Here is a 12095-nt window from a genome sequence, read left to right as displayed (position 1 = left end):
CAAGATGTTTATGTTTTGTTCTGCGGCCAATACAGTAAGTGTCTAGTTATTGCACAGTTAGAGTTCCTTTACTGCACCGGATAATACATCTCTAGCAAGACACCAATATAAATGAACATATGTGCACTGTGAGCGTCCAACTCCTCACTTGCATCTTCACAAAGAGCGCAGCATCTCTCAATGGCCACGCATTCAAATAACTGTGCAATTGATTCTTGAGTCAATAACTAATTACACTATTGTGATGATGTCCTTATTTCTAAAGCTCATAAAAGAGGAGAGTGGAAGTACTGAGAGTTAAACAGTAAAAAAAAGTTTTTAAAAGGTTAGATGTTATGTTGTTGTTCTTTTAATGGCACTTTCATCTTTACTTTTGGATACATATTTGGCCATGGTAGTTATTGAGTATTTTGTGAAATATAAACTTCATGATTACCTCCAGTTTTGACCCCATCCTTTTTCTCCTCTTTGACATCTTCGTTTGTCTCGTTTTTGACATTGCCCTCCAGTTGTCCCTCCTCTTTCGGCTTCAACTCGGCGTTGTCCTTGTCTGCATCAGCCTCCTTCTTCTCCTTCTCCAGCCGTGCTTTCTGGGCCTCCTCGGCAGCCCGTCTTTTCACCTCCTCCAGCTCCTCCTCCTTCTTAGCCCGCAGCCGGTCCAGGATCTCCTCTGGATGAGAGAGGACAGGGAAAACAAAAGAAGAGCAGTTGTTGTGAGATTAAAGAAATTCAGGGTCGAGTCCATAAAGCCCCTTTTCCCACTGGCCAAAAAAACTGTTTAAACCTGCTAACTTTAGTGGGAAAGTCGGCAGAAATGTCCCAAGCCAGACAGACAGAATGAGATTCATGGCAGTCACACTCAATGAGACAACACTGAGAAACAAAACATGAAATAATCAATTCAAAAGTAAAGCAACTCCCCCAATAAATAATTCTGCAAGATATTCAGAACATCGCTGACAAGCAAAAAAAAATTGTGCCTGGAAACAGAAAAATGTCATGTTCAAGAGGTATCCTAAAATGATTTTAAAAAAGATGTGTGTCACTTGAAAGGATATTAATGGTAATAGAAAAGAAACAATGAGATAACTTTGTTTGTTGTTGTTACATTTGTGACGTAAAGGCAAAAAAGCTTCAAAGTGTTTATACACTGATTATCTGTTCTCTGATTTTGACTTCTAACCTGCTCCAGCGTATTGTGTGTGGTTGGAGAGCACAGACAGACAAAGTGCTTTATCTCAGGCTGATTGTTCCACTGATACTGAGCAGCGAGCGTGCCGGGTCATTAATACACAGTAGACGACTGAAGTCATTTATGAGTATGACTCATCATCCCCATTGTGGATGAACACAAACCAGTGGCGTGAAACCTCGATCCGCACTGATGGGCAATTTGTATAATAAAGCTGTAAATAGATGATAACCTTTTGTTTTGTTAAATCACATAGCGGGGTGTGAGCAGGAGAGCATAAACAAAATGGATAGAGGGATTAAATGCAGAAAGCTGTCGTTCCAAAATACATAATGCACAGAAAAACAGCACTCAGGGAAAGTAAAAACACCAGAAATGCAAATGGACTGAATCTGTGTTTTATTAATGAGATGGCCACAAAAACTTTGTGGTCAGGCTTGTTTTTGTTCAGTATGTTGACCTGAACATTGCTGCTCATGTTCAGCGGCTGTCGTCCGTCTGCCGTCTGCCCAATTTCATGTGAATGCAGCATGAAAAATACGATTGAGTTGCTTGCGATATACAACCGCAACGCTAGATGGGAGTAATTCCTACACAATGTACCTTTAAACAACGCAAATTTATAAATGGCGAGAGAGGACTGACACATGTCCACTATCACCTCACTAGGGAAGACACTTGCAGGGTAGACTAAATACGATGATAGTGTGATAATGTCATCAGTTTACCACCGGTGTCACCAAGTTTTAGGAAATACAACACATTTTATATACGACAGCCACAAACTGACTGTGTAAAAAAAATGGCTTAAAGAAAAGTTGAATCCAACTGAATTTATAAGCCTCCATCTGTTTTCCACATATTTTCATTTATTGTATTTTTGTGTTTTGGGGTTATAATGCAGTCTTGTTTAATGAGTTGTAAAAACCAGCTGCCACATATACAAACCAGAACAAAATAACGACGGGACACACCGAGTAGTAAGTGCTTTCTCTAACTTACTGACTGATTATTCCCTTGTACATTAAGTGTGCAAGAGTGCATTCATATGCCAGCTCACACTGTGCTAGAAAGAGACCACATTGGCAGCACAGACATGAAGCTGCTGCTGCTGCTAGTTTGAAAATGTTTGACAAAAACCATATTTATCCTTTCAAGTGACACACTTTTTTTTTTCTCCTTCTACCACGTTATCTACTTCCTGGGTGTGAAAAAAATGTTCAAGACTGTTGTCAGTGGGAACCTGTAACTTATCTATGCACAGCAGACGCTTGTTGGTAAACACCGAATTACACGGCACAGTTTCAATTGTGCTGCTTTTTCTTGAAGCTACAAACTGTTATGAATTTGACTGAATGGTATTAACGGCCAAAGGCACGCACATGGAGTTGGTGGATACCCTGCAGACAGAAAGGAAGGGATGAGGGACCGCGGGGAAGCTGGATGTTAGCCAGACTGGGACCAGAGTAAGGTTACATAATAGCTGGGTTGATTCCTATGGCCCAGCCATCTATGACTGGGTGGCATTCATGAGCAATGAGGGGGGGGGGGGGAGGAGAGGAGAGAGACAGCCAGAGACAGAGAAGACAGAAATACTTTGTGCTTAAAGATGTCCTTCATCCGCTCTGATCAGGACGCACCTCAGATTCTCTGGAAACGAGGTTCATTTATGAAAAAGGCAAAGAATTAGGAGCTCTTTACCGTTGGCGGCTGTGAGGAAACACTTGTTGCTGCCGCGGGCCTTGTTGGTTAGGTCCTCAGTGATGTCCATGTGTGTGTGCACCTCATCCCTTATCTCCTCAAGGGCTGCATTCAAGTCGACCTCCCAGAACTCCTTATCCAGGCAATCTATCAGCTCAGCCAGCTGGACCTGGGAAGCACAGAGTTTAGGGAGAGTTCACTAAATGATCCAACACAAGATTATGACTGCAGCACTGCCAAAGATTGTTTGGATGAACTGTGTGTTAATTAAAAGAAATAACAGTTAGTTCATGAGGTATGACTTCTTCAAAAAGGAAACAAATACAGAAGTGACGAAGACGGAAAAACAGATGTTTAAGTGAGTTTGTTTAAAGAGATTACATCCCTTGTTTGAGGAGAAGATGAGACCCATTTACCTTGGTGCTGTAGTACCAGATGGCTTTGTCCTCCTGCTCACCGTCCTCCTCACTGTAGGGGAGAAATGAGAGAGGAGACAAAGGTGAAAAATTAGGCAACACGACGGGGGAAGGTCGGGACATATGCTTGCTCTCTGTTATGCAGCTGTGTGTGCTTTAATAATAACTGGTTGACATTTGTTTGGTCAGCGGATGAATTTCTCATCTCTCTTTCTTTGTTCACATCAAACTCATCATCAAGGACCGCGAGATACAATTTACATCACATTGATGTGGATTGTGCCTGATTAACTTCACCTAGAGGATCCATCCATTATAAATGTTCATTTTACAGCTTGCCTGCATGAATGTTAAAGCCCATTTCCATGTCTCTCTGGTGATACAGTGACGTCTATTCCTCGTCCCAGACAATAGAGTGAACATCGACGACGCGGCCATTCAACAACTCAAAAACAGGAGCAGGTGTGCAAAGCATACAAGGTGCCAATGGGGAATAAAGGACAAAAAAAATCCACTTAAGAATCCTCCACACTGCAACACTGTCTGTTATTTTCTTCAATTGTTCTGTGAGTGTGCAAGAAAACACTGGAGGTCTGTTTTTAAACACAAATCAAATAGCTGATGTACAGTCTGTGTATCTTGCAACCGTAAAATATTTGTTAAAGAGCTGTAGTTTAGATGCATCGCTTGAGTTTCATAGGTCTTTTGGAAACATAACATAACAACTGATCTTAAAGGTCCACGGTGTCTTCATAGCAAGTGCACACATTTGGCTGTTAGAAGCATCTTGGACACACTGGTTGTCTGTGATGTTGGAGAGAATAATTAATTTAAGTTACAGATACACATTTAATTCAAAAATTGAAACAATGGAAGTATGATACAGCTTGAATAATTAGACTGGGCGAGGCTGGTAAATAAAATACCAACATTAAACCTATTTTTAATCGTATGTACGGCAAAAAAATTTGTATCACAACCACCATGTCAGACATTTTTTTGGTTGTATTAATTTACAAATTGCTTGAAATCATTACTCATCCCTAGGACACTTGAGCTCATGTAGCAGCAGCCACTAGTATCTACAGAGTGGCATATCTGACAGCTTTTGGCCCAGCATGCTGCATGTCCAGGGACTGTGACGCCCGAGGGAACATAACACTTGTGTCTGTCTGTTCAGCATCCTTCCAGGACTCCTCTAACAGGCACATTTGTGTACACACATCCAGACAAGTGCACACACAGATACACCTAACGTTCGTGCACATACAGTACATACAGTCACGCAAGCTTGTTTCCTGTGCACATTGCTCTTTTGCACACACACACACACACACACACACACCCTCTGGAGGGAGACTGAAGATCAACACCTGCTTGGGGCACAAAGTGGAGAGCAGTGCAGAGCAGAGAAAAGAAAAGAAGAGAGAGACAGTGAATTGCAGCAATGACAAAACTTTGTCCACCCGTCCTCTTAAATCTCACTGCATTATCATTCAGGTGATCCATCTATCCTTTATGGTTTTTTGTAGCAGCCTTTCTGTTGCTGCTGCTGACCACACACATACCATCTGTGACTGCTCAATACAGAGATAATTTGCGAACGTGTAGGACCAATACTGCTGATGGTCAGGTTTATGTTAAATCCTATGGAGTAATGCCGTTATATGTTTTGGTTTATTAAAAAGCGTGGCTTAGCAACATGCAGGAAATCAGCTTGTGGTTTGCTAAAACGTATCCCTATGATCTCACTGTCGGTGAGAATTGCAAGCAGCGTCTGCAGGTGCAAAATAGTTTGATGGGCAGTAAATGGAACTTGTTTGTCCAAATAGTCGTGCAGTAGTGTTCAATCTGTCAACGTACACTTTCCGTGTACGTTTGACTTTGGGTGCTGGCCTATGTGTCAAACTTTTGGGCGTGTAGCGAGATGGGTTACTGAGGGTGTTTCGACCTCGCTTCATTACTGACTCCCAGACCTGGGTGGGCTCAGACAGGAAAGAGCCTGGCTCAGCACAATTATATTTTATTCTACTATGACATAGTAGTTAAGATCAGGGCCCCAGACTAACTTTTTTTTAATTGGAGCACAGTGGGCCCTAACTTAAAATTTTAGGAATGCAGTGACTGTAAATCAACATAGTAGAGATGCAACAATTAATCAAACAATAAGCGATAGTCGAATAATCGGTTTGAGTAGTTTTTGAAGAAAAAAAAAAGTCTAAATTCTCTGATTTCAGCTTCTTAAATGTGAATATTTCTGGTTTCTTTGTTACTTTACGACAATATACTAAGTATCTCTTTGGTTTGTGGACAAAACAAGACATTTGAGGATGTTATTTTGTGGTTTGGGAAACACACTAATTGATATTTTTCTAAATTTTTTTACATTTTATTGATCAAACAACTACCAGTAATCAATTAAAGCAGAAGTAAGAGGAATGTTTGTGTTAATATAAGTCTTAAATAGTTATATCTTCCGACAGCAATCACTTATATAGAGTGTTTGGTCTGAAACACGGGTCTGTCAGCCACTCTGCTCTGCTGTAAGCCGAGGAGAAAACTTTCCTTGTATCCTACAACCTTTATCCAATGAGGAGAGAGAACGGCATAAAGGGGCGGTCCTCTCTGTGTGTGCAGCCAAGGGATGCGCGTGAATGTGGTGACGTAGGGACGAGGGCGGGGACTGCTAACTCCATCTGCTGACAGGAAGTTAGCCAAAACAAGCGGATCGCTTACTTCTGCTTTAATCGTTTAAATAATCGACAGATTAATCGATAATGAAAATAATCGTTAGTTGCAGCCCCAGCACAGTGAATATTCACATTTCCTTTTCATTCATGATCCTCACACATATTGGCCTGCCACCTGTAATGACAGATACCAGATTCTTTGAGTTGCCCCTTCCATGTTTAAATGGTGTTTTAAAAACAAACAAATTTACTGGTTGCACATGCGCAAGTAGATAAAAAATGTACTTGCACTGTCTCAAATCTTAAGGGCAGTCTGGAGCCCTGAAGATACAAATATAATTTATGCTCCATAAGTCAGAAACGCTTAAATAACATTAACAGTTTATGAACAATGTTGTGATTAAGTAATGCTGTGTTAAAAACAACTCATACAACAGTCTCTTATGATTGAGCTATGTCTCTATGCATTTCATGGGTATTATTAATTCCTTGGATTGGCAAGGAGGCTCCCAAATGCACAAAGCTAATCACACTGAGCTCCACTGACAGTGTAACAGAGTAACAGTGCATGGTGTAAGTCAAGAAGACCGCTGATCTCACAATTGCCAAATGTCTTGAGATAAGATCCTGGGACAAGGTAATCTGACCCACAATTAATGTGGCAGATCAGCTGCACAGATGGCAGCTACAGTTTATGTTGTATTGTGTCAAATCACGGCACCGGAATGAGCAGAAAGGAAATAACAAGACAAGTGGCCAAATCTCTCCTCCTTGTGTTTATAACCCTACATGCAGATGCTGATGTTTGTGACCACACGTTTGCAATGACTGGTTAAGCTGCTTCACCTTCATGGGCAAAATACTGCATATTCTATAAGACACTATATAACACCAACGCACAGAAATTGGACAACTGTGTGAGCTAGGGATGTCACGATTACTTGTTTTCACAATTAATCGTGGTATTAAACGCCACAATTAATTGATCGTAAAGATTCCTAAATACCATCACTTTTTAAAAAAGATTATGTTGGAACCATATCTGCAGATGTGCACCAAAGTAAAGGTAAATGCACAGATACTGGTCCATTTATCTAAAGTAACACTGAATTAGTAGGAATTTAAATGTTAGCGTGTCATTTGTATTGTGAAAAAAATGATTAAAATAAACTTAAACATTTGATATGGATGACAATTAATGACTTAAATATTTCAAACACTTCCCCCAGTGGATTAATAACTGGTCCTATATTAAGAGATTAGTAATGTGATTATATTTTGACTATATTTGATTTTATACATTCATAATGTTGTGAAATTTATTGATGCATTATGATCGTGATAATCGTAATACCGTGATTATTTCTCTGACAATAATCGCACCAAGAAAATCTATAATCGTGACATCACTAGTGTGAGCTGGTAATGTCTTTTACCGGGCTAAAATAAGTGAACTCAGACTCAAACTTGTTTCACAGTCAGTCCTAATCAAATGTTTGAGTTATATTTGTGTATTTTAGTAACTTTTACTATAAATTTTAAGATGCCATATTAGATTGAGCCACTCACACTGCCCCTCGGAGTTCCCTCGGAGCATAAAAACAGTGTAAACTTACACAACAAGGCGGCGGTTCAGGAACCAGTATTTTCGGTGATGCCTGTCGAAGCCGACTGGCAGCTGACGGAGAAACGGCTTGCTCTTCTGAACCTCCGGGATGCAGTCCGCAACGCCGGGTACCTTGTGCGCCACGCACACTTCGCACTGCCACTCGTCCTCTGGCACCTCCTGCAGCGGCGGCTTCACACACTCCAGATGGTAAACGGCCGAACACGTCTCGCAGCACAGCAGGTCGCCCAGACGATGGCACACCCTGCAGTGGTCGTCGTAGGCGACCACGCCTTCTGACATTAGCTCCTCCCGTGCAATATTGGTCGCCAGGAACTGGTCCACCAAAAACTGAAGTACTTTAATTTTGCTGTCCAGTGGTTCGTACGGGTAATCCTCACATTCCTGAAAAGGCAGAATATGCCGGTACTCCGGGTCGCTCTCGCAGTACGCCCGCACCACCTCCGGCCAGGTCATACCGTCCACAAAATACAGCGTCGAGTTAACGGAGTCCTTCACGTCGGCGGGTCCAAATGTGGTGTTGGAAGTGTCCTCCTCTCTGAGAATAGCCTTGAGCAGGGAGATGTGGGTCTCTGCCAGCAGCGTGCACTGCTCCTGGCTGGCCAGCGCCGAGCAGAAGTCCTCGAAGCGGAACGGAGAGAGCCGCAGAACCGAGCCAAAGTTGCGGAGGACCTCGTAGACGGCCGACGCGTTCAGGAGCTGTGAGGTAGGAATCAGGAGGTCGTCAGAGGACTTGGGAAGCTCCAAGGGAGGAATGTCCTTCGCCTCGAGGATTGGAGACCGCGGTCGCACTGTCCGACCCCTCCGACTCCGGCCTGCGAGGAGGTGAAAGAGGCAGGAAAGGAGGGAGAGCAGGTAAACAAAGGGGGAAAAATTAGAAAATGTCCATAAGCATTGTGGGCTGCCTCACTTTTCTATCCATTAAGTAGAAAGTTAACACGCAGTAACTCCATCTGAAATATAGGTGTTCGGAGAGAAAGTTGATGAGAATGAAAATAACTTTTTGCTGCTTTTAATCACCACACACAGTCTAACAACTGGATTGAGCCAAACTTTATACCGTATGTTTACCGGCAGTCAACGTGACTCTATGCCTGAACTTATTAGCTCACTTGATGTCTTACTAAACTCTTATCTTGCTCCAACAGCGCAGCGCCTTCAGCGATGCAGGCATGAGGAGGGTATCCCCGGGGTCCCTGGGGAGATCCACAACAATCTCGCAGCTTGCTTGGTGGCACTTAAGGAGAGATAAGCCAGAGAGCCGCCACCGTACCTTAGGAGCTCAAAGCCTCAACTCCTGTTCGCATCCAGATGGGATGAAATAACTTCAAATGTAATATCTATATTAAGTGAATAAGAATAAGCCTGCATTTGTGGTTGATTTGAGGAGGGGGGTGGGTGGCGTTCCAGGTCATTCAACCTGCATTATCTTTTCACAAGTAGACCAAATAAACAAACGGTGTGATATTACACCACTGCATCCGCAACGTCTTTGATGCTGCACCTTCCCTGTAAACACTGCATTTACGGCTGATAGCATCATGATTCAGTGGTTTTAGAAGTGATGCGTAAACAAAGCACGAGTGATGTGTAACCACAACAACATGAATGGCTATATCATGAATGGTGAAGGTCAGCGATTGAGCTGTGACAGCAGTATGGTATGGACGGGTCAACCAGGAGATGACGGTGGTGGGTACATTTGGAAAACAGCATGGATATACACCAGTCAACAATTAACACATTAATACAGGTGACTGGTTATAATGTTGTGATTCATCTGACTGGGTCAAGCCATAAAGCCGTGGAAAATAATTAAAACTGCAAATTAAGTTTCAAATCAAGTTAGGAATAGTTAATTAATGAGCCACAACATTAAAACCTGTCACCTGTTTTAATGTTAGGGCTGTCTGGTGTATGTACCTAATTGCACTAATCCTACCCTCCTCACCCTCACACTCAGAGCTGCACCACAATGTCATGTTCACACGTCTTCAGAAGAAGCAGATGACCTGGACATTTAAAGTTGAGAGGTATAGTAATCTCTGAACTGCAATAAATCCAGACAGGTCAAATATATCAAGAGAAAAGCGTAGTGTTAAAGTTTTTTTTTAAAGAGAAAGTTGTTGTTTCACGGAAAATGTAGATTTATGAAGGCACAAAAATACCCTGAGTCATATTTTCTAATCCTGTCCATCAGCCTGCAAACCGCTCCCAGTGCATTACTTTACATAACAGGACGTGTCAATTGATTTTTTTTTACAGATACAATATTATGATAATGACTGTTCATGTCCTGGGATGTGGTGGCTCTCAGCTGCTCACCTGATAAACATCCCAGTGGTTACTATGGTAACGGTGCACCGCGTTATATCGTAATGAGATGTTTGCAACAAGTGCAAAAAAAGAGCGCCTCTCTTCAAAACAAAGGCCTGCCAAACTCATTTAGCAGCATTATGTAACTGAAATATGTCTGCTGAAATCCAGCTGGAAAATGAACATTTAAATGTTTTGAGTCCCCACGCCCCCCCCCCAAAAAAAACAAAAAAAAAACAATTATTATTTATATACACCTTAATTGGGTACCCCAGCTTTGGAGCCACTGTGAACTGTCAAACTGAGACCAATGAGAAACAATGTTTATAAAACTACCTGTTTTGATGGAGCGTAGTTTACATAATAGAAAGTAGACTTACTCTGTTTTTTTTTTTTAATATAGTCTATAAGTAGAAATACTGAATGAATGAATGAAATGAATGGAAAGTAGCAAACGCTGTCCCCTACATCTTCCCTCCCGGTGTGCGCGAGAACACGTCAAAAATACGGTGCATGTGGGGAAAAAAAAAAAAAAAAAGTCCGGTGGAAAAACACTCATTATTCATTATAAAATGACAACAAAAAATGTGCTGATTCGACAAAAATTAAAAGCATGAGAGCCGGTTGAAGCGTGCAGCGGATCTGCCAGCCAGCGGCCAGCAGAGCACACGGTAAACAAAGGCCTGTTTCTGAGTGCAAGCTCCATTTTGAACAATGCGGCTTGGTTTCTGTACTGAGCTAAAAATAAAATGCACACTTTAAGTAATGCAAACATGCGTGGCTAAAGTGCGCGCACTTGCAAAGCATCGTACCTGGGGTGCTACCGAGCGTGCTGTGGCTCCTAAAACTACTCTCGGTGCAGTAGCTGGCATCATCATCATCATATGGTAGCTCCTCCAGATAGTCCGAGTCGTTTCCCAAGGCCTCCTCTTCTTCAAGATCCGACGAAGGGTTGTCGTTCAGGAGTTCATCTTCTTCTGACCTGTAGCTTAAATTATCCTCCTCCTCGTCGCTGTTGTCGTCGTAGACCACCTTGGTCTGCGGCCGCCTCACTCCGCCTCTGCCGCCGCGGCCGCCTCTCGACCCCCTGCCTCTGCCTCTGCCTCCTCTGCCCCGCGACGCCGCGGCCGCCGCCGCCGCCGCCGCGATGGAGCCTCCAACTTTCCTGCGGCCCCGGGACGAATGAAAGTTGTCTCGGCCGGAGATCTCCGTCTCCACCTCCGTCGAGCTGGTGCCGCAGACCCCGCCGCTCCCTCCGCGCCCCCGGCCCCGGCCCCTGCCTCTGCCCCGGCCGCGCATCCCTCTGCTCCGGCCGCCCCGGGAGCCGCGGACTGGCCCCGGCGAGCCCTCCCGCATCACGGCCGCTTGTTTGGGCGGCCTTCCTCTTCTCCCCCTCATTGTAGGAGAGAGTCTCTTCTGTTCCGCTTCAATCTCGGTGCTGGGATAAGGCACTCACACCGGAGAAAAACGGGGTAGAAGGAAAACAACGGCTCTGGTGACGGTTCCCGACGGTCCCCCACCAAGCCCCGGTCTCAATTTCAGGGCGGAAAGCTCAAACTGAATGGCCGGTGTCCCGCTCTGGGTCGCCTGCAGACGCCATTTTTCTTCTCGGCTCTCCCTCCGTTGAAAACACAGCAGGCCCCAGAGCTGCGTCAAGCCGCGCACACATAGCGGTTGTACCGGAAGTACGGCGGATATCCTTCAAAGTAAAAGCAAAGCAAACACTGACATTGAGAAAACAATAATAAATCCCCTGGCGCACTCAACAAAACCCCACGACCACGCCCATTTATATTAAATATTTACTTTCATATTGGCAGTTTGAACACCGCAAAAAACGCATTTTAAACATTTTTAGTTTTAACAAATCCCCAGTAGCAGAGCCGGATGTGTTGTATTTCCTCTAACTTCACAGTTAACAGGCCAGAGTAGATGCGAGGTCACGTGACTCACTATTCCACAATAGACGCAATTGCCGTGCTAGTTCATAAAATTACATATCCGTGCAAACGCCGTCCACTAGTAGTATTTTATCAGTGCTAGCCGGTCCTGCTGGGTGGTTTCAATCACAGGTGCATCGACCGTATTCAGTGAAGCACCTTCCTTCGTGTCGGCCCCGTCGCCATCATCGTCACTGTAAAGCGGGCGAGAAG

The 12095-nt window shown here is 43.6% G+C and overlaps 1 protein-coding gene across 10 annotated transcripts in view; it reads right to left on the bottom strand.

The window, feature by feature from the left end:
* Nucleotides 1–11588, bottom strand: part of LOC146991491 (nucleosome-remodeling factor subunit BPTF-like) — a 46269-nt gene extending 34681 nt beyond the window's left edge. For 9 of the 10 annotated variants that reach the window (XM_085773518.1, XM_085773528.1, XM_085773537.1 and 6 more), the window contains exons 1-5: nucleotides 10755–11576; nucleotides 7616–8441; nucleotides 3310–3361; nucleotides 2894–3062; nucleotides 437–670 (exon numbers count right to left, since the gene is read on the bottom strand). In XM_085773518.1, coding sequence (XP_085629644.1) covers nucleotides 437–670; nucleotides 2894–3062; nucleotides 3310–3361; nucleotides 7616–8441; nucleotides 10755–11340 — 1867 coding nt within the window. In that variant the 5' untranslated portion in view covers nucleotides 11341–11576. Of the gene's footprint in view, nucleotides 1–436; nucleotides 671–2893; nucleotides 3063–3309; nucleotides 3362–7615; nucleotides 8442–10754 lie in introns of all 10 variants that reach the window. The other variant, XM_085773603.1, reaches the window with a different exon arrangement.
* Between the last annotated feature and the right edge of the window lie 507 nt (nucleotides 11589–12095).

Source organism: Trachurus japonicus, chromosome 1, assembly GCF_045865225.1.
Source record: "Trachurus japonicus isolate A0001 chromosome 1, Traja_1.0".
Lineage (NCBI taxonomy): Eukaryota > Metazoa > Chordata > Actinopteri > Carangiformes > Carangidae > Trachurus > Trachurus japonicus.
The sequence above is the reverse complement of the archived record's forward strand: the minus strand, read 5'-3'. Positions and strand labels throughout refer to the sequence as shown.